Source organism: Oncorhynchus clarkii, chromosome 2, assembly GCF_045791955.1.
Source record: "Oncorhynchus clarkii lewisi isolate Uvic-CL-2024 chromosome 2, UVic_Ocla_1.0, whole genome shotgun sequence".
Taxonomy (NCBI): Eukaryota; Metazoa; Chordata; class Actinopteri; order Salmoniformes; family Salmonidae; genus Oncorhynchus; species Oncorhynchus clarkii.
Genome location: NC_092148.1, coordinates 49,780,521 through 49,807,492, shown reverse-complemented (window position 1 = coordinate 49,807,492; position 26,972 = coordinate 49,780,521). Strand labels below are relative to the sequence as shown.

The 26,972-nt window shown below is 45.0% G+C and overlaps 1 protein-coding gene across 1 annotated transcript in view; it reads right to left on the bottom strand.

The window, feature by feature from the left end:
* Nucleotides 1-242: 242 nt before the first annotated feature.
* Nucleotides 243-26,972, bottom strand: part of LOC139368954 (phosphatidylinositol 4-phosphate 3-kinase C2 domain-containing subunit alpha-like) — a 47,969-nt gene continuing 21,239 nt past the window's right edge. The window contains exons 5-33 of the mRNA XM_071108483.1: nucleotides 22,932-23,052; nucleotides 20,349-20,460; nucleotides 19,798-19,877; nucleotides 19,602-19,665; nucleotides 19,164-19,310; nucleotides 17,423-17,447; nucleotides 17,007-17,253; nucleotides 15,614-15,736; nucleotides 14,893-15,060; nucleotides 14,586-14,694; nucleotides 14,083-14,225; nucleotides 12,603-12,791; nucleotides 12,284-12,377; nucleotides 12,084-12,178; nucleotides 9,831-10,011; nucleotides 9,206-9,310; nucleotides 8,178-8,270; nucleotides 7,035-7,164; nucleotides 6,773-6,909; nucleotides 6,170-6,339; nucleotides 5,604-5,760; nucleotides 4,963-5,072; nucleotides 4,202-4,409; nucleotides 3,856-3,980; nucleotides 3,206-3,323; nucleotides 2,851-2,932; nucleotides 2,369-2,478; nucleotides 2,011-2,136; nucleotides 243-1,828 (exon numbers count right to left, since the gene is read on the bottom strand). Coding sequence (XP_070964584.1) covers nucleotides 1,646-1,828; nucleotides 2,011-2,136; nucleotides 2,369-2,478; nucleotides 2,851-2,932; nucleotides 3,206-3,323; nucleotides 3,856-3,980; nucleotides 4,202-4,409; nucleotides 4,963-5,072; nucleotides 5,604-5,760; nucleotides 6,170-6,339; nucleotides 6,773-6,909; nucleotides 7,035-7,164; nucleotides 8,178-8,270; nucleotides 9,206-9,310; nucleotides 9,831-10,011; nucleotides 12,084-12,178; nucleotides 12,284-12,377; nucleotides 12,603-12,791; nucleotides 14,083-14,225; nucleotides 14,586-14,694; nucleotides 14,893-15,060; nucleotides 15,614-15,736; nucleotides 17,007-17,253; nucleotides 17,423-17,447; nucleotides 19,164-19,310; nucleotides 19,602-19,665; nucleotides 19,798-19,877; nucleotides 20,349-20,460; nucleotides 22,932-23,052 — 3,752 coding nt within the window. The 3' untranslated portion in view covers nucleotides 243-1,645. The remainder of the gene's footprint in view (nucleotides 1,829-2,010; nucleotides 2,137-2,368; nucleotides 2,479-2,850; nucleotides 2,933-3,205; nucleotides 3,324-3,855; nucleotides 3,981-4,201; nucleotides 4,410-4,962; nucleotides 5,073-5,603; nucleotides 5,761-6,169; nucleotides 6,340-6,772; nucleotides 6,910-7,034; nucleotides 7,165-8,177; nucleotides 8,271-9,205; nucleotides 9,311-9,830; nucleotides 10,012-12,083; nucleotides 12,179-12,283; nucleotides 12,378-12,602; nucleotides 12,792-14,082; nucleotides 14,226-14,585; nucleotides 14,695-14,892; nucleotides 15,061-15,613; nucleotides 15,737-17,006; nucleotides 17,254-17,422; nucleotides 17,448-19,163; nucleotides 19,311-19,601; nucleotides 19,666-19,797; nucleotides 19,878-20,348; nucleotides 20,461-22,931; nucleotides 23,053-26,972) is intronic.

Here is a 26,972-nt window from a genome sequence, read left to right as displayed (position 1 = left end):
ATTATTCTTTTTTTTTCCTCTTTATTTTTTACTAAAGATTATTTTAGTAAATACTTTAACACGTATTTTTTTAACTGCATTGCCAGTCAGCGCTTGTGACAAATTACATTTGATTTGGATAAGAGACCATCAGGTGCATAGAAATACAACATAAGACGTACAATTATCAATGACAGTCAATATCACTGATTCGATTGGCCCTTTGCCAACATAAATAACAAAAAACACAATGAACTTCAGTCTTTGTTCAAAAAACATTTAATTCGCTTTAGGAAAGAAGGGATTACAGTACACACCGATTCATTCTGGTTAAGATAACCAATTACGAATAAATAACTGGCCATGTTAATAATACAAACTCAGCATGTTTATTTTTTACAGTCATTAAAATAGTGGATCGTCACTATTTGTCTTTGTTGATATTCTCTTTAAAACCCCTCCAGGATAAATTCATTATTCATTATTTAATCTTTAGTTTTGTAGTCGGCTCAGAGGAAGCAGCGTATCTCTTGCCCTGGATGTCTTTCCCTTTTTTTGTCCATATGGCTCCAGGTCAAGTTACCCCTACAGCACAGATCTAGGATCAGCTTACCCCACCCCAAATTCTACCCTTAAACCAATAGGTGGCAATATAACATCTGACCTTAGATCAGTGTTTAGAGGCAACCTTATCCTACATCATCAAATGCACAACAAGAGTGTGTTCGTGATACAAATCCCGAAAAGGAGTCAAGTAATTACCATTAAAAAGACATGGTGGTGTGTAGACAAGTTGGAGCTGATCATTCCAACACCTTCTGATGCTAGTACTGAACCACGCTCACAGTGGAAGAACTGTTGACATTATTTGACAGAATAGATTTCTTTTTCAATTGGGGTATCACAATTTCTATCAAATATACTGTGATAAGGTTAAAGTGGAGCGTAGTAGAGATTGTGAACACAAACAAGGCACCCTGTTCGGTTCCCCTTTGGAAGAGTGGTTTGCCATCATCATCAGTTCTTTTGGCACGTGATTGGGAAACACAAGATCACTCTCTTTCCTGGAGTCTGGTTTGAGACGGACACATCCCCAGACATTCTCAGCTAGCTTAGCAGGAAACCAGACGCTTCCTATTTGTCTATGTAGAAAAAAGTTACATGTAAAAATGAGCCCCTTTTTAAAAAATAAATGTGTCAATCTATATATACTCTTCTGAAAGTAAGCCATTTTGGTCCTCTAATGTCAAAATGTACAAAACATTACAGCTCTCGTGTTATAGTTTAGGAACAAACAAAATAAGTGGAGATTGTTTGCTACGATGAGGAAACAACCATGATTAGTGAGAGTGAGAGAAAGGCCCCACACCCAGAAACAACCCCTAGCCTAGCCCCTATCCTTTAGGCACTTGTGTAGATCTGAAAGGTCGGTGCTACAACCATATTGCTTATAATTCTTTAGGATCTACATGAACGGCCTTCAGGGGTAGGAGGGGTTTCTGGACAGGGTCAAAGAGAGGTTGGGAATGAGGTGAGCTTGAGGAGGAAGGGGGTGGAGTTTAGAAGCACCCCCCCTGGGGAGTGGCCAGTTCCGCTGCCCTTATATGGGTGTATCTCTGGAGTTTTTGAAGAGGTGAGAAGTGGAGTTGTTCCCAGGTGGAGTCGTCTAGAAGTAGGGCACGGCGGTCAGCTTGTACCAATTGACCGTCTCCTTGCTGAGGTCGAAGTCCTTGAGCTTGAGCGTGACGCCGCCCAGGTAGCAGTTCTCTCTCAGCGACTCGGCACTAAGCACGCTCAGTTGCAGCTCCCGCAGACCAAGGGTCTCCTTGCTGTAGCCACTGTACACAAGCTAAGGAGGAGGTAGTCAAAGCAGTTAACGCGAGTTGGCAGCAATTTGTATTAGTTCGCATTCGTCACAAAGGCAGATGAGGAGAACAGTTCCAAAGTGATAGTCGGTCAGGACACAAAGCCGTTAGCTATGACAATTTGCTAGGTGGCCTAATGAAAATGTGCCACACTGATTTCACTCACCATTTCGTTGAAAGTGGGGTTCCTGGTCTTTCTGGATATCTTTGTTTTGCACTTGGAGGTTTTGTGGGGGTCTGGGAGCAGGTAGGTTTTCACATAAGGGTTAGGGTCTGTCTCCTCCTCAGATACCTATAAGCAGGCAGACGGACATGGACATGCTTAGTGAGCATTAACTAAGGCCAAACTGAGGATTCATGTATGTAATTCAATTCCATACCATTTTATTTATCCTATCAGGGGTAAATAAATGGATCTTGAGATATGTGGGGATATGTAAGGATAAAGGTATCAATTAATTATACTGCCAAAAGTTTGAGTTGTGCGCTAGTTAGGATTGGGCCCTGTGAGCCACCCTACTCACCAGGTCTCGAATGTGCATGACCATGATGAAGAGTGTGCTGTTCCTGTAGGAAACAGACAGCTTCACCTCCCCCTCCACTCTGCCTGAGGTTGGACTCAATGGTGGCGCCTCTGCAGGAGAAATAACTCTTTCAAAACTGTAGCTGCGACAATGGCTATACATATCAAATCAAATGGCTCCCCAGACTATTTTTGTATTGCCCCCCCCCTTCTTATTTTTACGCTGCTGCAACTCTTTGTTTATTATCTATGTGTAGTCACTTTACCTCTACCTACATGTACATATTACCTCAATTACTTTGACTAACCTGTAACCCCGCACGTTTATTTAGTAAATATTTTCTTAACTCATATTTTTCTTAACTGCACTGTCGGTTAAGGGCTTGTAAGGAAGAATTTCACGGTAAGGTCTACACCGGTTGTATTCGGCGCATTTGACAAATAAAATGTGATTTGACATATACACATAGGACTCAGATTTACCTGGTGCTTTGGCCATCGCCTCGAATCCTTCCGTCTTGTCGTCTCTCGCGATCGGATGGAAGAATGTATAGATAAGATCACACTGATAGAGAAAGAGAGAAAATATTGAGAACCCCTTATTTGGATACTCCGTAGAGCATCTACAAATGGACTATCGGTAACCTTGCAACTAACTATGTACTAAACTTAACCCTAATCGTAGGAAGCAATTTCTTATCCAACGGATAGTATGACCATCTGTAGAGCACATACAGATGGACTATCCTGACTACCCTAAAATGTGACCAAAATATTGAGTGAAAATAGAGTGTGTTGGGCTTTTATAACTGTGTGTGTGTGTGTGTGTGTCAATCACCTGGGTGACCTCTGTGGAGCTCCTCAACAGGTTGTGGACATAGCTGTTGAGCTCAATCTTCCTCTTGGCCGCCACGTCCTTGATGTGTGTACGGCCCAAGACCATCCTATTAGGGAACCTAGGGAGGGGAATGGGGAAAGTTTAGTGCACTAACAAGAAGACGTGCATCTGTGGAGAAGTGGGGGCTACACTTTTGGGGGTGGAAGGGAAGCTTTACCCACATACAATGTAAGGCTCTTCGAGTTAAAGCACAACAAATATTCTCAATATTATTACTGTCGTTGTAAAATTTGAGGTTACCTTTGGCTTTCTAAGGTCATATATAGTGGGGCAAAAAAGTATTTAGTCAGCCACTAATTGTGCAAGTTCTCCCACTTAAAAAGATGAGAGAGGCCTGTAATTTTCATCATAGGTACACTTCAACTATGACAGACAAAATGAGAAAAGAAATTCCAGAAAATCACATTGTAGGATTTTCTATGAATTTATTTGCAAATTATGTTGGAAAATAAGTATTATATGGCAGACTTTCAAAGTGTTTTTGGGAACAGGGTGCTGCCATGCCACTTCCAGACAGCTTCAGGTGCTATGAGCAACACCTACAAAATGTGGGTTCTCCCAAAAATGTGTGTATGCACGGGTGCGTGTACCCTGGCAGCTTCCACAGAGGGAAGAGGATGCACAGCTTGTTGTGGAGCTCCTGGAACTCGTCGAAGGTGCGTAAGAGAAACTGGGCCTCGCTCTGCCCCTCTCGCAAGAGTCTCACCACATAGGTCTACAGGAGGAGGAAGACGAGGGGGAGGGAGAAAAAAAAATAGGATTTTAGCTTATCTTGTTTAGAATTACATTCATGTTATGACTTTTCGATATGTAGATTTATTCAAACTCTTGATATGCCAGATATGTGTTCTTCTGGTATCCCTATAGGGCAGCTTTGCCCTGTCAGTGCAGCAGTGAGACCAATGAACACATGTACGTCTATGGTTGGAGACTCACGTAGTGCTTGTCGGGGTTGTATCTCTTCTGGAAGGAGAAGATGGAGGCGTCGCGGATGCGTCCCTCCTGCTTCAGCGTGTAGGTCTTGGGGGAGAAGGAGAGGATGGGCTCGTCGTTGGACGGCAGGCCAGAGAAGCGCATCTGGGCCAGGTTGTGGATGAAGAAGTTGAACTTGGTGGCCACGCTGCCCAGGCTGGTCTCAATCAACCTGGAGGGAGGGAGGGAGGGAGGGTGGGTGGGAGAGTGAAGAGGAGGTTCAACTTCAGACAAAGGGAGTATTTTCTTTTTTATGATACACTATTAGCTGTGTTTTCTGCTTTGCCTCTGTGAAAATGACTGAAAAGAGACTGGAGGTAAATGGAAGAAGAAATTGATAAATAGTAGCATTTCACATGAATGTTTTAGGATTGCAACTGGGAGTTCTATGGCGGTTCATGACGACATTGTTCTGCCACCAGCTGGGCATTGTGGGGCAGTCGGTGGTTGCAAATCAAGTATAGCGCTGCATTAATTGTCACTGCTGAAACGCAATAATAAAATCAAAGTTACATTTCATTTGTGGCTCCTGGTCGCCTTTTCACATCGGTCGTTCAAGCGCAAGCCATTCAAGCTACTAAACATAGTAAGGCTTAAGCACGTATTCTTGTGCCTTTTGCATTGGGAGGCTGAATCACGACTGTGGCAGGGGCTCAGAGAGGAGCGGTGCACCATGTTCAAAGCTATTCACTCGGTGGAAAAACAGCCCACTTTACAGACAGTACCTGGTGAAGAAGATGGTGGCCTCTGCGTCGGTGGTCTGGGGCTGCAGCGCGTCGTACACGTACTTAAGGTCCTGAGCTCCAGTAAGCTCTGGTAGGCCTGACAACGTCATCTATTAAATCGCGCACGCATACAGACAAAGACACACACAATTACAATCCATTAATGTACAGCGAAAGGATTTACTAACAAAAGACTATTAGAAACCGATGACTTAGGGAAGGTCATACTGTAACAAGGGAGCTTTGATTAATGAGGCTAGAATAGAGCATTTGAATCGCTACGGTACACTCAAGAAATTCCTTAGACCAAGAAGAGGGCCATCACCAAGGCCTAACAAAGGGCATTACCCAGTCAACACCAAAGTAACTCATCAAGTTGATGTCACACTTTTGGGGGGGAAAAAACTATTTACAAACACGCTTTGTGCCCCATCTATCTGACCTGTGTACCATTTTTGTGAATTATTTGTGATGCCAAGCTTAAATGCCAGGTGAATTCCTAGAAAAGGCCAATGTAGTTGTTCCACGTCAACTGTTTGTGCTGTCTTTATGTTAAAATGTTTACCATGACAACAATCATAGAGGTAGCACAAACTGATCTGGAACCAGGGCTAGGACTTGACTGCAGAGCCTTATCTTACCAGTGAGAGCAGGTTGAGGAAGAGGCCTGAGTGTTTACGGATTAGGTTGTAGGCCTGGGAGCACAGGTCCACAAACAGCTGGAAGCGACTGGTGGGCCTCTCCCCCCCGTTGATCACGTAGGCCATGTCAGAGGTCAGCACAAATGGAGCACGGTCCCTGGGAGAAGGGGCGAGAGAGAGAGAGAAAAGATGACTAAAACATGGGAGATGGAGAATTAAAAACAAAAACAAAGCACATGTCGTGTAGCCTGGTTAAAACAGGGAGCGTTTGGTCTAGCGTAACCAGGCTACATGGCACGTTGTCTGGCACAGGTCTGAATCAGAACACTGGCCCCGTCTTAAACGCAAGCACAGAGCCCAAATGGTATCTCTACATTTTTGTCGTTACAGGTCAATAAAGCTTTACTCTTAGTACTGAGGAAACATTTGACTTTTACTAAAGGGAGGGAATAGGTTAGCGAGAAACAGTTAAAAGGGTAGGGGAGAGAGTGCGCTAGATTTGAACCCAAGCTAGCATTGGAGGCAGATGTTTAGACTGCTAGGCCACCCCAGGCCACAGCGCGTACCTTTTGAAGCTGCCGAACATCTGGGCGTGGCCCAGGAACTTGCCGAAGTCGATGTGGAACATGTGACCGGTGGAGCGCAGCATGATGTTGTCGTTGTGGCGGTCGCAGATACCCAGCACGTAGGTGGCCACGCAGCAGCCCGCACACGAGTAGATGAAGTTCTCCGACGCCTCGAGGGACAGAGAGGAGGAGTGAGACACACATACCATTTTTCACACTATCGTGCCAACCCAAACCAGACTGCGCTGGCTTGGATATTTCCTTTTAACATTATCCTCTTCAGCAACGTTCCAGCAACTCTGGTGGATGTGTAACCGGGCCATCTCAGTACAGCTCAGTTTGACTTGGCTCGATTCAGCACAGTGTAAAAAGTCCTACAGTAGCTGGTTCTCCCTCTAATAGGCGGAATCCTCACTAGTGATCTGCATACTGGACTTTTCAGCCAATTAGTGCAGTGATAAAGGAGAAATCTGTGTGTAACATGCGCAGACGAGAAATAAACCGATCATATTATCGCCACTTGTTCATCTTCTCAACCTCATCCTCTGTCGGAGTCTGGGGTCCAAAGATTAAAAGGGTCAAGTTTAAGGGTCAGACAGTTACCTTCTCGTACTCATCCTCAGCAGGGTTGTACTTGCGGAGCCACTCTGCCAGGGGCTTGTCCTTGAAGGAGCCTGTCACGCCATACTCCGCCTGGATCTTCCTCAGGGTGTCTGAGGACGGCACCAGCTCCACCATACCTGGCAACACACACAGCACCACAACACACACACTCTGTCACAACTACAGACACGGCATGAGTACGCATTGCATTACAATTAGTAAACCGGATGTGTGTGTTGTGAATTCTAGTGTGTATTAGTGCCTTTGTCTTTGCCAGTGGAGATGCATTTGAAGTTGACTATGCGCAGGTCCAGTCCCTCCTGAAGCCAGATGCGGTCCATAATCCGGATCATCTGCAGAGCCAGCATGTCCTGCCGCAGGTCCTCTCCCACCTAACACACACGTACACACACGCAGGCAGGAAGGCAGACACGCAGGCAGGCACGCACACACACAGGCAGACACGCACACAGGCAGGCAGACACGCACGCAGGCAGGCAGACACGCACGCAGGCAGGCAGACACGCACACACAGGAGGCCCACACAGACCAAGACTCACGTTAGTTAGAATATTTATAATTAGGCGGGTACTTATATTTGTACTATTTCACCAGATGTACAAGCGTGTATTCATGCGTATTAATATGCATGTGTGACTTGGAAATGTGTTTGTTGCAGCCAGGGTCTGCCATTATCAACGCGACCCTGGAACAATTAGGGTTAAGTGACTTGCTCAAGGGCACATCAACAGATTTGAACCTTGTCGGCTCGGAGATTCGAACTAGAGACTTTTCGGTTAACGCTCTAACCGTTAGGCTACCTGCCACCCTTAAGTTATCATCCACAGAAACATATTTTATTCGCATTCAGAGTTTCTTTCCATCTGTCTGTCAATGTCTGGTCAAGCAAAGACTTCCCTACACATTATGTTGACAGAGCCCTATGTTGTGATATTGTCATGCCACCAGGTGGTGCTGTTTTAACTACGAAACCAAAGACAAGATGCAAACGATTGTAGTAACTGATCTCTTTTCTATGTTGGAAAAAATTACACTTAAAGGCAGCAAATCAAAACCAAGGGAACTCTTTAGAATCTATTCCTGCATTCCTCCATGCTTCAAACACTCCCAAAGCAATGACTAACTGTCCATTAATTCATGCAGAGAACGGCTCGAAAATGTGTCGAGGTATTTCCAGTGACATGTCACGGACTACTAAGTATTACACCTCTGATAAATTGCTTGTTCATGGAACTTGGAAGTGCACATTTCATTGAGTCTGGCGTCACAGAAAAATAATCTAGTAGTCTAATCTGTCTAGGAGTGATGATCTAGGATCAGGTCCCCCCCCTCTTATTTATTATGATTTAAAAGGCCAAACTGCACTCCCAGCCCAGCCTCCCACCTTGAACATGACATTGATCTCCTCTCCCAGAGGGTCAGCGTTCACCAGGGCCAGCTTCAGGGGCACCGCATTGGAGTTGAAGAAGGAGCACGACTGTACACAGACACAGAGAGAGGGAGCGAGAGAGAGAGGGGAGAAAGAGTAGAAAGAGGGGAGAAAGAAAGTAGGGAGAGAGTGAAAAGGAGAGAGGGAGAGAGAGAAAAAGAAAGAAAGAGAGAAAAAAGAAAGAGAAAGAGAGAAAAAATAGAAAGGGGAGAGAGAGGAGAGTGCCTGTGGTTAGTTATACAAGCCTGCCCTGGGAGCACTGGCCTGCTTTTGGGAGACAAAGGGGGGATGATTTTATTCAGTGAGGGGGCATCACCTTGGATTGTCTGGTACGAGATTGGGGTCAGATACACCGGTGAGCACAACACACACTAACAACACATACAGATAATCTCATATACAAAACGCACACAGTACACAAAACGCACACAAGCAGCCACACACACTTGCCCAGCTGTGAGAAACATGGTGGGGGTGTGCGGGCGGAGCACAGCGCTCAGTCAGAAAGGAAAAAGGGGAGCCGCTGAGGACAAGGAAGAGCATGCCTGCATTACACACTTACAGTAGATGTACGGGACTAGATCTTGTATTCTAGTCAATGGCCTCTTACAAGAGGTGGTGGGGGGGGGGGTAACTAGGAAGTAACTGAAGTGACCTGTAGATTAAGTGCCAGTTAGCATTTGGATGGTGGAGGTTATGACGGCTTGATCAGCCACTTGGACAACTACAGTATGGGTCATCGAGATATGGCCATTTGTTGTTGAAATGGAGGAAATGATGCTGACATGTCAGCCTCCAGTAAGCGACGGACCAAACAAGTAACCCCATGGTCAAATGGGCATTTGCTGAGTGTACGGTCAAACTTTAAGCTGGTAACAGATCCGTTTGTGCCGTCTTGTATGACAATGACCATAGGAAACAGACCTGGGACCAGGCTGGTCGTGCTTTGGGTCACTGTTTCCATTGTTGGACAACGGACGTACCTTGATGTTGAGTTGTTTGGCCTCCAGGCTGGGGCTGAGGGGCAGTCTGCAGCTGTTCCTCTGGAAGAATGATTGCACCCTCTCTAGACCTTCCTGGAGCACCACCTACACACACAAATAGTTTAATTAATGTCAAGCCTTCACGGTTTAAATTATGACGTAAAAAATGGGCACTTAAACACAATTGGTAAATAACATAAGTAGTTAAACAAGACATCCAGACCATAACTAAATACAGTATTTTATTTGTCTATTATTTTGCCTTTATTTGACTAGATAAAGTCAGTTAAGAACAAATTCTTATTTTCAATGACTGTCTAGGGACAGTGGGTTAACTGTCTTGTTCAGGGGCAGAACGACAGATTTTTACCTTGTCAGCTTGGGGGATTCGATCTCGCAACCTTTCGGTTACTAGTTCAATGCTCTAACCACTAGGCTACCCGCCGCCCCAACAGCAGACCGTAAAATAAAGTGTTATCAAGCCCTTTTAGAGGCTTGTGAGATACTACTAGAATACCATCTACTATATGTGTGTGTGTGTGTGTGTGTGTGTGTGTGTGTGTGTGTATATATATGTTGGTGTGTGTCTGTCGGTGTGTGTTCGAATGCCTCCTGGCCCTCTCACCTGTCGTGCGTAGCCCCCGGCCTGTCGGACCTTCTCGGCCAGCACCCCCAGCAGAGTGACCAAGCGGGTCTGTTTGTCCAGCTCGGCCCGGAGGCCGGCCCCACACAGACAAAGCAGGGCCCCCAGCACCTGGTCGTACCTCCGGCCAAACGCGGGGTCCTGCACCGCATCCCTCAGTAGCCTGGTGGGGAGAGTGAGGGGAGTATAATGGGATCGGACAAACCAGGGTCGTGTTCATTATGCACCAAACGGAAGAAAATGGACTTAAACCAGGAGGGACTTCCCGGACTTGTAAGAAAGAACACAACCCTTTTTCAAAATGCTTTCAAACGTTTTCCATTCCGTGCCCTAATGAACAAGACTCAGATCATATTTCTGACTACCTATTGCGGCATTTGAGGGAACCAGCGACCTTGCGTTTATGGAGTAGAAGGAGGAAGTTTCCCAGCCTAGACACCCATTTAAAAATCAGTTTTGGGTACCTCCTGTTCCATAAAAGTCTACATTATACCACTTAGCAAAACTACTCTATTCTATTTACTATGCTTCAAAAGCACACACACACACACACTACTAGAATACTACTTTCACAGTCCCCAGGTCCAGAACAAATTCAAGGAAACTTACAGTATTATACAGAGCCATGAGTGCATAGAACTCCCTTCCCTCTTATAAAGCACATTTTAACAGCAAACCTGGTTTTAAAAAAACTAATAAAGCAACACCTCACGGCACAACGACACTCCCCCATGTGACCTACTTGTCGTGTGTATGTACTGACATCAGGTTTTATTTTATTTAACTAGGCAAGTCAGTTAAGAACAAATTCTTATTTACAATGGCGGCCTACCCAGGCCGAACCCTAAATTTGAGATTTTTGGTTCCAACCCCATGTCTTTATGAGACGCAGAGTATGTGAACGGATGATCTCCGCATGTGTGGTTCCCACCGTGAAGCATGGAGGTGTGATGGTGCTTTCCTGGTGACACTGTCAGTGATTTATTTAGAATTCAAGGTACACCCGCAAAACACCAGTCTCAATGTCAACAGTGAAGAGGCGACTCCGGGATGCTGGCTTTCTAGGCAGAGTTTCTCTGTCAAGTGTCTGTGTTCTTCTGCCCATCTTAATCTTTTCTTTTTATTGGGCAGTCTGAGATATGTATTTTTCTTTGCAACTCTGCCTAGAAGGTGTTCTGTGAAGGGAGTAGTACACAGCGTTGTACGAGATCTTCAGTTGCTTGGCAATTTCACGCATGGAATAGCCTTCATTTCTCAGAACAAGAATAGAGTGACGAGTTTCAGAAGAAAGGCCTTTGTTTCTGGCCATTTTGAGCCTGTAATCAAACCACAATTGCTGATGCTCCAGATACTCAACTAGTCTAAATAAGGCCAGTTTTATTGCTTTTTTAATCAGAACAGCAGTTTTCAGCTGTGCTAACATAATTGCAAAAGGGTTTTCTAATGATCAATTAGCCTTTTAAAGTAAAAAACTTTGATTAGCTAACAAAACGTGCCATTGGAACACAGGAGTGATGGTTGCTGATAATGGGCCTCTGTACGCCTATGTAGATATTTCATTAAATAAATCAGCCGTTTCCAGCTACAATAGTCATTAACAATGTCTACACTGTATTTCTGATCAATTTGATGTTATCGTAATGGGATTTATTTTGGTCTTTCTTTCAAAAACAAGGACAATTCTAAGTGAGCCCAAACTTTTGAACGGCAGTGTATGTACATTGTAAAGTTTATCTGTAATGTATTTTTCGTTATGTGTCGGACCCCAGTAAGACGAGCCGTCGCCATTGGCGAATGGGGATACTAATAAATAATTAAAATCAAATACCAGATATCTCCAACTGCTGGTGATTTTATTTACCCCCCACCAAGTTTTCTGAATAATTATTGACTTACATTTTTTTTTGGTACATAAAAGACTGTAAAAACACCAAGAAAACATCTCCAAGTGACTTTCATTTTGTTCCAAAGTTTCCCCACACGTTACAGATATGTGATTGTATGCAAACGTAAGCTAGTTGAGGTGATTCTGTTTTAGTCAAATGTTAAATCTGTTTGGGCTTCCTGCACTTGTACCTGACTATTTTTATGAGCTGCTCGCACTGTATATCCCCCTGAGCGTGAGCACCTGCCAACAAGGCTGGTGAATTCTACATTCTTATCCGTCAACTCCAAAAATCGACCCGCATTTGGGCTGGTGGTTGGTGTTCATTTTAGGCCCTGGTGGAGACTCACCAGTACAGGTAAAGGGTGATGTTGACGCTGCCCTGTGCTCTGGACAGCAGGAATATCACCAGGGCGTTCTTCAGGTGACACTCAAACTTCAGCGCCTGAGAGAACGACAAGGACACGGAAAAGGACAAGTGGGTGAGAAAAGCAGTCAGGGTCACTAACAAATTGTTTACCTGTGTATGTGTGTACTACAGACTGTTCACCTGCACGAGCTGAGGCAGGTAGTCGGCCAACTCGTCATCACTGCTGGATTCGATCCAGCTGACAGCCACACTCCTCACCTCTGTGTCAGCAAACCTGCAGGACAGAGAGCAAGACAGGCAGGTCAAACTTGAGGGTGACCTTTAACCTACATACTCACGTAAAACGTAAACGTCAACTCGCACACCTCCCACTTTACAAATACGACTTATCTACCGCAGGTTTCTATTGACCACAGCTTAAACTCTAGCTTGACACACTCAAACTTGAGTGTGTGTGTGTCTGCCTCTCTCTCTGTGTCTGTGTGTCCACCACACGTACTTAGAGTCGAGCAGCTCCAGGGCACAGACGGGTTGGAGTGAGGGCCAGTTGTGGAGGAGGGCGTGAATCTCAGCCATGCTGCCCCAGTCCCAGCTGGGGGCGCTGGCCAGCACCTTGGGCAGGCTGTGGGTGTGGGCTCGGCAGTGGTGCCGCTGGTCCCACAGCAGCTGGCGGTCAGCCCGCGTCAACCTGGGGTTGGGAGGGAGGAGGAGAGAGAGGGGTGATACCGGTGAGTCAGAACATAGACCACTGCTACCGCTGACAGGGTTCTCAAAACAGAGACTATTAGAAATCACTTTCTTCAGATTCTATATGTAATTTATGGTCATCACCATCTGGGTCATGTTCAGTTAGGCACGAAACAACAACAAAAAAGGGTCTGAAGCAAAGTCAAATGGGTTGGAACTATCGATACTTGACCAGTAAGAAGAGCTTGTGTTTGTTTTCCATTGCAAAACATTTTGCTACGGTGTGGTAATGAACACTATGAATGAAAGCTATACGATAGACGGCAGTGCAGCACTCTCAGCACGCCACAAATCCCACCAACAGCTCATATAATGCTCATCCCCTCTGATGACACAGGTCCTGGGGACACCTCTGGGTGCCACGTTATGGTTTTTGCCATAGCACTACACAGCTGATTCAAAGAATCAAAGCTTGATGATGACTTGGTTATTTGAGTCAGCTGTGTAGTGCTCAGGCAAAAAAACAAAACGTGCCCCCAGTTTGGGAAACCCCTGGTCTACAGGCTATGCTTTCAGGTTAGCTCTGGTTCTGAGATAACCTTTAGGACTCGGAAATACACCCAAACAAAACAGAAGGCAAAACCATATGGTTATAAATCGGAGTAAATGAGAGAAAGCTCAGAGAAAGTAAAAGGGATTAGCGCTTTAGAAGAAATTGCTCTCTGTGGAGGCTGGGAAAAAGGGTAATGAATCTGGCTGGCAGCCTGGGGTGGGTTTAAGTGGGTATTTATATGCCCACAGTTAAACGTCTGGGGGAACAGACACTGAAATGAGAACAGACATCTATGGTCTGGGAGGACTGGAGAGTAATTTGGGGATAAAGCCTTCATAAGGCACTACATAACACCATTATAATAATGACATAACAGTTGTCATAATGGCAGCTGGTATCAGCTTATGTCAACAGACGTGACAAAGTTATGACACAAACTGTTATGAACCTTCCTTCATAAGGCCCTACACATCACTGTTATGAATCTTCCTTCTTAAGGCCCTACATATCACTGTTATGAACCTTCCTTCTTAAGGCCCTACATATCACTGTTATGAACCTTCCTTCTTATTATGACATAGCAGATGTCATAAACCGTGAGACACTAGCTGCCATGACGGTTTATGACAACTGCTGTGTCATAATTATGATCGTGATATGTAGGGCCTTAAGAAGGAAGGTTCATAACAGTTTGTGTCATCATAACTCATGTATTATATCATGACGACAGACACAGTACCCGAAGGTAGAGGCTCGGCTGCAAAGTTTCTCCACCCGGCGGCGCAGGTCAGGGTCCAGCTCCTCCAGGGTGTTGGGGTCAGGGCAGGGGCTCTCCTGGGGCCCCACGTACAGCACGTCCACTGCTGGGCTGGGGAAGTCGACCTGGGGGGGGGGGGGGTGTCATGGAATGGTTAGGCAGACACACAAACTTGCATGGGTACACAAACATTAGGTCACCACAAAATGGGAAATGTGTTTGAGATAGGGGACTGTGTAAGAGAGACTTTGGGTAATGTTTGAAGTAAAAAAGACAAAAATTAAAAAGCCTTTTCTTCAATTTTGCTTGAGGTTAAAACTGATCTAACACGATTGAACAGGTTGGCTTCACCTGTCCAATTGTGTTGAATCACTGATTGCTTTGAAAAAGGGAGGGAAGATTTGCATTTGAACAGGACCTACACAAAGGCCCGCTCTAGTAATTTTCTATGGGTACAGTATTGCTGTGTAGAGTCGTGGAGTCACCTGCAGTATGATCCTCTCGGCCAGGTTCTTCCTCCGGATCCCGGTTGCAGCAGAGGCAGCCTGAGGAGAGGTCCACAGACACAGCAGCTTGGTTCCCCTCGCCAGCACCCTGGAAAAACACACGCATAAGCATTAGCATACAAAGCTACACACACACAAAACACCCCAACATTCTGAATCCCCAATAGACAGCTATTAACACAATCAACTCTTGAAATACACTCATTTTGAATGTCATACAACACAACAAACACACAAACAGCAATTGCACAGTCAACCACACTACTGAAAATGTGTTGCGCATCACCGTCGGAAGTCAAATAGGGGCAGGGAGATTTTGCCCAGCACTTCTGGTCCCTTGCGCTGTTTGTTGGAGTCTGGGGAGCCGCTGGCGTTCTGGTTCAGGACCCCAAAGAGGGAGAGAGTCAGCATCGACTCCAATGGAAGCAGGGACACCGCCATTGGAAAGTTGATCCTGGAAAGAGGGAAGAGTGTAAATAGGAGTGGGAATCGGAGTGGGAAATGGAGAGGGAATCGGAGTGAGAATAGTGAATAAGTATGAACTTGCATAGCTTATGAGTCTGTATTCCCACTCGCTTGCAAGTAGATTCTTAGATCATCATCATACGGTTTGTGGCTCAGTTGGAATGAGGGTTCAATTCCCGCAAGGATCACATACAAAAACACATACAGCATCCCTCACTGTCCTGCAAGATGCTTTGGATCAAAGTGTCTGCAAGTGGAATCTGCTATCTATCTACTCGTAATTGTATCCAGTGATAGGCTGAACGATACACTGATTATGGGTAACAACAGACCTCGCCTTGTCTTGGCTATCAGTTTTGTATTACTGTCATGCTACGTGGTTGTGTTGGAGCCTGCATGACAGAAAGCGAAGAACATTTGATCCTAGTCTACATTTTGATCCTAAAGAGGCAAACGTGAAAGGTAGAGGCACATAATTCAACATAAAAACTATTATAACTAGCCATTGTATTTCTATGGCTAGAGGGTAGTGAGTCACGTACATTTCGTCCCATTTGATGTGGTAGAAGAAGCTCTTGTAGGTGCCCACTTTCTTGGACTGGATGGGCTTGAACAGGTTCTTGCCGTTGTGAGTCAGAGCACACATCAGGTAGTACTTCTCATAGCTGCAAAAAGAAGGGAGCAAGAAATGAACAAATTATGAATGAACAAGTTAAAATCCCATCTATGTACAGAGAGAGAATAGACTCTTGTCCATAACAAACACAGTCGTCCTCTGTACCTAATAAAGCCACTCTCGTGCATTCTTTAATACACCACTAACAGAGCTCTCAGAACTATTTATCAAATGCAGATTTTGTTAAAGTTGGCTCCTCTTATTTAAACAGTTCCATTTCTTTCACATTATGAAAGACATTGCATTTGATGAGCACAATACCAGGCAGTGAACCATTTGGGATTCCAAAATATTTCTTATTGCTCAATGCCATCAGTCTTGTGCTTCGACACAGCATGGTATGCGTGCCTCCCCTGTCGCTGGTGACATGATGCATCGCTGTGCCTACAGATGGTGTGTGTGTGTGTGTTTGCATGCGTGTTTGTCATAGGACGCTAGCCACAAAAGAGCAAAGCACTCAAGCCATGATGACGAGGGACGATTCCAGCCATGAAATAATTTGGGAACACAGAGTAGCTGTTCGTTCGGGACTAAACATTTTCAGGGGAGCACTTCTGGCCTTGTGATACGGGATAAATATTTTCGGGCCTCCTTTGGTATGGTGCTCAAAAATGTTTTCCATATCTCCTAAAAATAGCTCTTGGACTAGGCCCTATGGATGACGGGCAGAAAGAAACAGCCTGTTATTAACCAGATCCTCTCTTTTTGAAGCAGTCATCTGCCAACCATAAAAATACTTGGGTCCTGGACGGCGTTTTACAGTGGCATTTTGGACCTCCCCCTCTCCCATCAAGCCTGGATTTTTTTTAGGCACCAAACGGAAAAAAAGTGACTGAAACAGGGAGGTACTATAAGAAACATCCAATAAGCGTCCAATAAGAAACGCACATTGTTGTTTTCCGTTGCAAAACATTTTAAAGCTCTTTCTGTTGTGAACCACATTGAATACAACCCTGGAGTGAGACAGTCACAAAATGTGCCACTCCCCAAGTCGTGCAAGATTGTGCTCACTGAATGGAAAGGTTGGCTCAAGTCTATTCCAGACAGAAAGACACCATAAATAGATTAAAGCCTTGGTGGAATTGGATACAGTGACGGGGAAATAAGACACGGAGAGAAACAACGGAGGAGCAAGACAACAAGAGTATCAGTTCTGAGGTCAAGTCATCCTTAAAAAGGTGGAAACTATAGTCTCAGTTGTCTTCCTTACTGCGATCCAGAAAACGTAAAATGGTATATTGGACTGGGGGTACACACACCTGCTGACCCAGACGGCGGGGATGCCGTGCATGGCGAACAGGGTGAACTGCAGATGGTCCGTGGTGCCCGAGGCCTCCTTGCTGCCACGCCCCTCCGCAGCAGACTCCCCCTCGGTATGCTGGGAGTTGGAGGAGGGGTCGGGGGAAGAGGAGGAGACGGGGCAGAAGGAGCGCAAGTACAGCTTGGCCAGGTCGTAGACAGCGTCCGTTAGGAAGCCCATGCACTCCTCCACGGGGCTGAGGTGACCTGGATGGGTCAGAGGGTTACGTGAGCTCAAATGATTTTAACTTTTTGTTGTTGAGTTATGGAAGCAGGAATTGCCCCACTGTGTGCGATTATGGACTGATCAAAGTCATATTGCGGAGTCAAATTTTTGATGTGTGTGAAAAATGTGACTGGTTGTAGTAGGACTCACCATTTGCAGAGGATTTGGAGCCCACCTGAGATAGAAGTACACATATGATAACTGCCAGAATTACAGCCCCTGTAAAACTATCCTACGCCCTATCACTGCAGTGAGACACAGACACAGAAAGACAGAGACAGGTAGAAGTGACCAACCAATAGACATACAGTACCAGTCAAAAGTTTGGACACACCTACTAATTTCAGGGTTTTTCTTTATTTTTTCTATTTTCTACATGGTAGAATAATAGCAAAGATATCAAATGGATGTCATATGGAATCATGTAGTAACCAAATAAGTATTTTATATTTGAGATTCTTCAATGTAGCCACCCCTTGCCTTGATGACAGCTTTGCATACTCTCTCAACCAGCTTCATGAGGAATGCTTTTCCAACAGTCTTGAAAGAGTTCCCACATATGCTGAGCACTATATAGCTTCTTTTACTTCACTCTGCGGTCCAACTCATCCCAAACCATCTAAATTGGGTAGAGGTTATGCGATTGTGGAGGCCAGGTCATCTGATGCAGCAGTCCATCATTCACCTTCTTGGTGAAATAGCCCTTACACAGCCTGGAGGTGTGTTGGGTCATTGTCCTGTGGAAAAACAAATGATCCCACTAAGCGCAAACCAGATGGGATGGCGTATCGCTGCAGAATGCTGTGGTAGCCATGCTGGTTAAGTGTGCCTTGAATTCTAAATAAATCACAGATAGTGTCACCAGCAAAGCACCCTCAGACCATCAAACCTCCTCCTCCATGCTTCACGGTGGGAACCACACATGCGGAGATCATCCGTTCACCTACTCTGCGTCTCACAAAGACACGGCGGTTGGAACCAAAAATCTCAAATTTGGACTCATCAGACCAAAAGGACAGATTTCCACCGGTCTGATGTCCATTGCTCGTGTTTCTTGGCCCAAGCAAGTCTCGTATTCTTATTGGTGTCCTTTAGTTGTGGTTTCTTTGCAGCAATTTGACCACGAAGGCCTGATTCATGCAGCCTCCTCTGAACAGTTGATGTTGATGTGTCTGTTACTTGAACTCTGTGAAGCAATTATTTGGGCTGCAATCTGAGGCTGGTAACTCTAATGAACTTATCCTCTGCAGCAGAGGTAACTCTGGGTCTTCCATTCCTTTGGCGGTCCTCATGAGAGCCAGTTTTATCATTCTGCTTGATGGTGTTTGCGAATGCACTTGAAGAAATGTTCAAAGTTCTTGAAATGTTACATATTGACTGACCTTCATGTCTTAAAGTAATGGTGGACTGTCGTTTCTCTTTGCTTATTTGAGCCGTTCTTGCCATAATATGGACTTGGTCTTTAACCAAATAGGGCGATCTTCTGTATACCAACCATACCTTGTCACCACACAACTGAGTGGCTCAAACGCACTAAGGAAAGAAATTCCACAAATTAACTTTTAACAAGGCACACCTGTTAATTGAAATGCATTCCATGTGACTACATCATGAAGCTGGTTGAGAGAATGCCAAGAGTGTGCAAAGCTGTAATCAATGCAAAGGGTGGCTATTTGAAGAAACTCAAATATAAAATACATTTAGATTTGTTTAACACTTTTTTGGTTACTACTATGTGTCATTTCATAGTGTTGATGTCGTCACTATTATTCTACAATGTCGACAATAGAAACAATAAAGAAAAACCCTGGAATGAGTAGGTGTGTCCAAACTTTTGACTGGTACTGCACCTTTATATATTCATATAATGGTTATACATGATTGGACCCACCTCTGGCGAGCGTGTCCTGGGGAGGTTGACAGAACGCTTAACCCTTCTCACTGCTTCTGTGATGGCCTGCGTCTCCACCTCGTCCAGGGCACAGCAGAGGTTCTTCACTGTCTGCACCACCCGATCCACCGTCTTATACTGGGTGCTCTGAGATGGAACAAAGTCATTGTCTCATGTGTGTGTGTGTACACAATCTCTGTTCGGTTACTCAACAATTCAAGTGATTCTTGAAACAGATGTGCCATTTATAGAGCACATGTCATCCAGGAATTTATAGGCCTGTCGCAAGCATGTGTGAACTATACGCACACAATGAACAACCACTACTCAACGCCTGATAGCAATTTTACACCACAACCCTCACACACATCCGCTATCACAGAAACATTTAGGGTCTTCAGTTCAGTGTCAAAGACGTGAATTAACTTCATAAGCTACCTCATTCTGCAGGCAGATGTTGACTTGATTGTGGTAGCCTTCCAGATAGTCGGCCAGGCCTTGTCTGAGAGAGAGAGAGAGAATGATCCAATCACAGAAATCTCAGCCGCTATCGGGAATTCTAGACGGCCATGTTTGGCTCCAGACAATGGCTAAGATGATGCGATAAGGAGCAAAAAGAAAGGCATGTTCCTACCTGGTGACGTTCTCTTTGAACGGCCTCTCCACTTGGCCCAAGTGCCTCTCCAAGTCCACCTGAGAGGTGTCGTCTTCCGCCTGCGTGCGCACAACAAACCATGACATTTCACTGCGGCCGCCCTCAAAATCACACTAGGGTTTCAAAGTCGGCTCATTTCTGGAGTGCAGTTTGACAAGCTTTTGATGAAAGGTCTTAATATGATTGCATCTGACGGTGAACGACGGCACTGTTGAAGTGTACACGCTTTTGAAGTGTATGGGAAGAACCTTGAACTTACAGGCCTGACACTGCTAGGTTTCAAATGGCGTGTGTCGGTCTTACCAATAAGGTCAGTATTTCTTGAATGTTTGCTTTAACGAGGTATTTATGATAGCCAGCCTGTCTGCCCGTCTCCCTGCAAGTCTTCTTTTCTGGACATCTGTCTATTTCATTAACTTTCCTCCAGGCCGTTGACCTTTAGCTGGTCTTATGCTACTTTTGAGCTTTAAAACACACATCAAAGTGCTACATCACTGATTGGTAGGTTGGTTGGTTGGTTTGGGTCTTACCGTTCGTGCCAGATCCCTTCTCATGGTGCTCTGGGAGAGCAGCTGGAGCTTGATCTCTGCCTCCCACTTCCTGCAGTTCTGTACGTACTCGTGGCTGCCCAGGCTGTGCTTACTATGGAGAGGACACAGGGCCACAGGGGGTCTAAGGTCAAATATGATATCAGGGTCTTGCTCATTAGGTACCAAACAGAAGGAAACAAAGGGACAACCTGGATTTGGTCCAATAAGAAATGCGCAAGTTTGTTTTTATTTCAAGAATTTTACAAAGGTTTTACAAAGGTTTCCCCCATAGATCTCAAATTATGGGAAAAAGGACGAGTCAGCAATATGGTAGTGGCTCCAACTAGCCTTCCAATAGGTTATGATGGAACGTCCGTCTTCTGGTTTCCACCTACTCTAACCTTTCGAATCAATGGTGTTCAATGGTGAGGAAGTAGGCCAAATGGAACTAGGCCATAGTAATTCAGATTTATCGGTTAAGGCCGTTGGTGTACACAAGGACATTAAACCCAAGTTTAACTTAGAACTAAACACTTAAAACCCACTTAAAGTTAAAGAGTTGAATCTAAAGGGCCAGAGGGGGACCTGACCCGAGAGAGATGCTATGCTTAGCGGGGGCTGGGAGCAATGGAAACATTCCAGGACCTTCTGAGGGCTTGCCAAGACCAGACAAGGCCGGGAGAGTAGAGATAAACACAGTGGGGAATTTGTAGCTCGACACAAAGCGAAACTGACCCAAGTCTCTAAAAATGTAGTGCATGCAAGCAACACACACAGAAAGACACACACACACGCTACGCGGGTCAGCTATTTGTTCACCCGCAGGCGCCCGATATTGTTAATAACCCATCCATAACCGCCTGACTATATGTGATAAAGTGAAAACCTGAGGCTCGCACCCAAACAATTTTTTGTCGGGGACGTAGGATTTTTTTCAAGCTCAATTTAGATATGCTTATTTTTCTGCTTATAATTTTCAACACTTTGGTAGACTATTTGTTAGTCAACTATAATTAGATACATGCAGCTTCTCTTCTGTCATTACTTGTTGCCCTGGAACACTAAATAAACCCTTGCTCACCAGAAAATACATGTCATACATCTATAGAACGCATGCTTCAATCTAGTTGACATTGGTACATTTCTCATTCATCTCTTCTCTCCTGCAGCAAAGACATTGAAGGACTGTGGAGAAAATGCAATAACAAAAAAAATACAAATAATGGGAATGATTTTCCATCCAAACATCAGTTGGACCGGTTTTAAGGGAATTAAAAGCTGTGAAAATGACCCAACATGTTCCTGATAAGATTTCAGTTTGGCTTGGATGCATATTTTATGTGGTCGTAATACTAAATCAGCTTTTATGACGCTGATAAAGATGGCAACTTAACAGACGGTCCCTAACCACACATTCATTCTCTCAAGACGCTGAAATAAATCAATCGTATTTCTCCACTCCTGTTCCCGAGTGAAAATGTACATTTGGTGTATCATTTTACTGAAACAACGTGCTTAATGCTGCCGGAGATAATATATTAGGCTATGTGAAAGGTTATAGCCTACAGTCAGCGTCCAGACTTCAGTTACTATTCCATTTAACCCATCTGAACAGTACATGTCCCTTGACGTACCAAACTTGAAGTCCCCGTCTTGTGACTGTCGAATTTGTATAGCGCCTCACAAATCACACACAACATATTTCCCAAACATTAGGCTACTGTTCTGGCCCTCCCTTCTCTCTATTTTCAACCTCACTATTTTCCCATTTTTTAAATGTTTTATTTTTTAATTAAAAATAAATTGAATTCAACTCCAACATTGTCCTTTTTTTCCCTCAGTGGATCGAAGTCAACATTTTCTGCCCAAGTTCCCAAAAGCACTTGGCAATTGCCGTGTATTTGGCGCACGTAGTTAGTGCGTAAGCTTAAACTTCAGGGCCTAACGCTAGAGATAAATAATGGAATACAAATGTAGCCTAGGTATGAATTGCACAAGAATGACACATGTATAATGCAGAGTTCTCTTTATTCAACCCACCCGTCACCCACGCACCCCTTCAGCAGCATAATATTTCACGACCCTAAACCTGCCGGGCCCGCGGATATAACTGCAGTTTATGAGTCAACCCGGCGCATCACCAACACACACACTTTACCTAAGAGGATTTATGCCAAAGAAGTCTTTAAAAGAAAACCTCCTTTTGCACAATCCCTCTGTTCTTAATTAGTAATAGCAGCCCCTGCCCTCCTGACTGTTGCTTTTGCAACAGAACTGGCAAAACAGCCAAAAGGAAACATTTTCCTAACACAATTAAAGAAAAATGGCTCCCTGCTTGAGGAATGTTGGCAGTGAGCTTGTTGATATTGTTTTATCTCACTCCTCTTCTCCTCTCTCTGCGAGGGCGAGAGGACACTTAAGAGGCAGGATTGTGGGAAACGCAGGTGTCAGCGTGGGGTTGTGTGTGGTTGTGTGTGTGCTTATAGGATTGTGGGAAATGTGGAGGCCAGGGTTTTACATTTGTGTGTGTGTGTGTGTGTGTATGTGTGAGTGAGAGACTTTGCGCATATGGGCGCGACTCACTTTTGCAGCACCTCCTCTTGGCCGCAGACCTTGAGGACGTAGCTGCCGATGTCCACCTGGTTGAGGTCATCGTGGACCCAACACAGGGCTTGCATGATGAGGAGCTCAACAGGAGAACTCACTAAAGGGAGGAGGAGGAGGGTGGGGGAGAGAGTGAGTGAGTGAGAGTTAAAGCAAGCACAATGGCATACAAAGTCCCCCGTTCAATTTCCTTAAAAGTGCATCCTTCCTTCCTTGAAGGAATCACTGATTAGACATGATTGGACAGGTGGACACAAGGACGCCACCACACTAATAAAACAAGGTGCTGTTTGTCCACCTCTAGGCCACAGGTAGGAGAAGGAGAAGCAGCAAGATGCTCACTAAACGAGGAATCAAGAGCTTCTGATCCACCCAATAAAGTAATGAATTCAAGTCCAAGAGGCTCGACGAAACAGGTCAGAAACTATCAGGAGTCAACAATTGGCCAGATAGCGGTTTCATAAAACAATATCGCGAAGGTCCTCTTAGATGGGATTACAGTGTGGGTGGTTCAAGTCAAACTATATTCATACCTAACCTGGTCCGAGATCTGTAGGTGCCGTCTCGCCCACTCCTTGTCACTGGCGTGACAATTTATTTTTTATTTTATTTCACCTTTATTTAACCAGGTAGGCTAGTTGAGAACAAGTTCTCATTTACAATTGCGACCTGGCCAAGATAAAGCAAAGCAGTTCGACACATACAACGACACAAAGTTACACATGGAGTAAAACAAACATACAGTCAATAATACAGTATAAACAAGTCTATATACGATGTGAGCAAATGAGGTGAGCTAAGGGAGGTAAAGGCAAAAAAAAGGCCATGGTGGCAAAGTAAATACAATATAGCAAGTAAAACACTGAAATGGTAGATTTGCAGTGGAAGAATGTGCAAAGTAGAAATAAAAATAATGGGGTGCAAAGGAGCAAAATAAATAAATAAATAAATAAAATACAGTAGGGAAAGAGGTAGTTGTTTGGGCTAAATTATAGGTGGGCTATGTACAGGTGCAGTAATCTGTGAGCTGCTCTGACAGTTGGTGCTTAAAGCTAGTGAGGGAGATAAGTGTTTCCAGTTTCAGAGATTTTTGACAATGAGCGTATATGAGTTGGCAAGACGGCACAAACAGATCTGAGACCAGGCTAATTTGATCTCCCCGATCGTAAATCGAATTAAAACGGTTCAGTGAATGATCTCAGGCTGCATTACGATACTGTGTTATTGGAAAAGCCTCATGTTCGTGTACATGGGCATGTTTCCTGGGAAATATTTGGCGGAGAATGAAACGTGTATGTGACTGTGTGTGTGCAGTGCATGTGTAACCTGACACAAAACAGATTGTTCTGCCACTTCTAAAGGGGGGGGGGGTTCTTTCCTCCGTTTGATGCCAGCACACACACACAGACAGACCACCCCGGGCTCTCCAGCAATAACAACCCCACACCCTACAGAGGAATGGACTGGACTTAGTATTAAGGATTCAATACTAGAAGGCCCATTGGTGAATTTAGAGAGCGTTATGATTGGTCACATCTTGGTAGTGGCTGGGTGCTGTGAGGTGGCTTTCTAAGGATCCCTGTGAGGCTAACTGGTCAACAACCGAAGAGAGGTTGTGCTCACCAGAGTTAGCCTGACTGCCATTAAGTACCGAGATGAGATCCTCAGACCCCTTGTGAGACCATATGCTGGTGCGGTTGGCCCTGGGTTCATCCTAATGCAAGACAATGCTAGACCTCATGTGGCTGGAGTGTGTCAGCAGTTCCTACAAGAGGAAGGCATTGATGCTATGGACTGGCCCGCCCGTTCCCCAGACCTGAATCCAATTGAGCACATCTGGGACATCATGTCTCGCTCCATCCACCAATGCCACGTTGCACCACAGACTGTCCAGGAGTTGGTGGATGCTTTAGTCCAGGTCTGGGAGGAGATCCCTCAGGAGACCATCCGCAACCTCATCAGGAGCATGCCCATGCATTGTAGGTAGGTCATACAGGCACGTGGAGGCCACACACACTACTGATCCTCATTTTGACTTGTTTTAAGGACATTACATCAAAGTTGGATCAGCCTGTAGTGTGGTTGTGACTCCAAAACCAGACCTCCATGGGTTGATAAATTTGATTTCCATTGATCATTTTTGTGTGATTTTGTTGTCAGCACATTCAACTATGTAAAGAAAAAATTATTTAATAAGAATATTTCATTCATTCAGATCTAGGATGTGTTATTTTAGTGTTCCCTTTATTTTTTTGAGCAGTGTATATACATGTGGGTAGAGTTATTAAAGTCACTTATGCATAGATAACAGAGAGTAGCAGCAGTGTAAAAAGGGGGGGGGGGGGGGGGGGGGGGCAATGCAAGTAGTCTGGGTTGCCATTTGATTAGATGTTCAGTAGTCTTAAGGCTTGGGGGTAGTTGTTTAGAAGCCTCTTGGACCAGTACCGCTTGCCGTGCGGTAGCAGAGAGAACAGTCTATGACTAGGGTGGTTGGAGTCTGACAATTTTTAGGGCAGGACTGGTGTCTACGATTACAATACTAGTCTCGAAACACAGCAGGATGCTAGCAACTCATTAGCTAGCACTTGAATACCCAGCCAATGAGTGATGTCAATTGAGGGATCACATCCAATCAGCCGCCAGGAAGGGGCCAGGTCCAGGGCGATCCTGCCAGGGCAAAGCAGAACCCAGATGTATTACCTCAGCACCAACGGGGACAGGAACAACTGCATTTCTCATCATCAATACGAGGAATTTAAACAACTCCATTTCTGCGTTTTACTGTCTACTTCTTCATCACATTTAAAAAGGCAGTTAAAGAGAAAAAAAGAGCAACATAGCAAGATAGAGAACATAAGGGAAAGCAAGACAGTGAGAGAGAGACAGTATGATGGCAAGAGAGAGAACACAAGACAAAGAGAGCGGGGCCTTTCAGATCAGAGAACTACAGCAGACAGAGCTAAAAACAAGGGCTTTGACTAAGGTGACATCCAACACACTCGAACCCACCAGACATCCACCTCGGCCAGTTCCCTGGGTTTCCTCTCTCCCCACGCCAAGGTATGCAAGGAATCTCTAACCTAAATCTTGCAGGTGAAGATTCTAGCCTAATTCTAGCCTTTTTTCCCCTCCCCGGCAACAGAAGCTAGCTCTGTCTGGCTGTTAAATACAGTAAGAGTGTCAGAGGAGAGCAGAGAAGCTCTAACAGTAGCAGTTGGGGAAAGAGTCATCTGGGAATGCGTTTTTGTTCACCCCGGGAGATTTTTCCACACGCCAAATTTAGGAAGCTGGTGGAATGCTGGTGGAAGTGGAACAGAGGGGCCTGTCTGAAGACCGAAAGAGAAACGCGACAGATTACTACACAAGAAAGAGAAAGAGGGAAAGAAAATATATTTTCAGCCTGCTCTTGTTCCCTCCGTACACTTCCCCCCACTCCTAAAAGAGAGAGAACTGAAGGCCATTGTTCCTGTCTGCCGACATACAACCCTGGGGGGAATCTGTACTGTACAGCGAATCAGGCCTGGCTGTACAGTACATGAGAAAGAAGAGGCAGCATGACCAGTTGGTGTGGTTACAGAGAGACTGGGTTAGTGGGACTGGCCACACACACACAGGAACGAGCAAGCAATACCAGTTTGGTTTTAAAATAAAAAAGCAATTAAGGATAGATAGAATCCACACACAAAAGGCTGGTGTTGATTCGCTGCTAGGACCCAGGGAGTTCAGAGCAGACTCCATTAGAGAACTTGGTCACATTGGGCCAGGCCAAGAGAGATCAGTGACTGGCATTGGAGGGGTGGATCCAGGGGCGGCGCTACAAACCTGGGGTCAGCCAATGACAACGCAACCCCAGAGATCGAACCAAAAGCCCAGTGGGCGAATGAGTGAACATAATATAGAGAAGGCCTTTGGCCGACATAGCTGCTCCAGGGCAGTGGCACAACCTTTTATTTGTGAGGAGAGGGAATGTGGTGTGTTTCCAGAAAAAAAAGGGAAAAGAAAAAAAACTAGCTGTCCAGA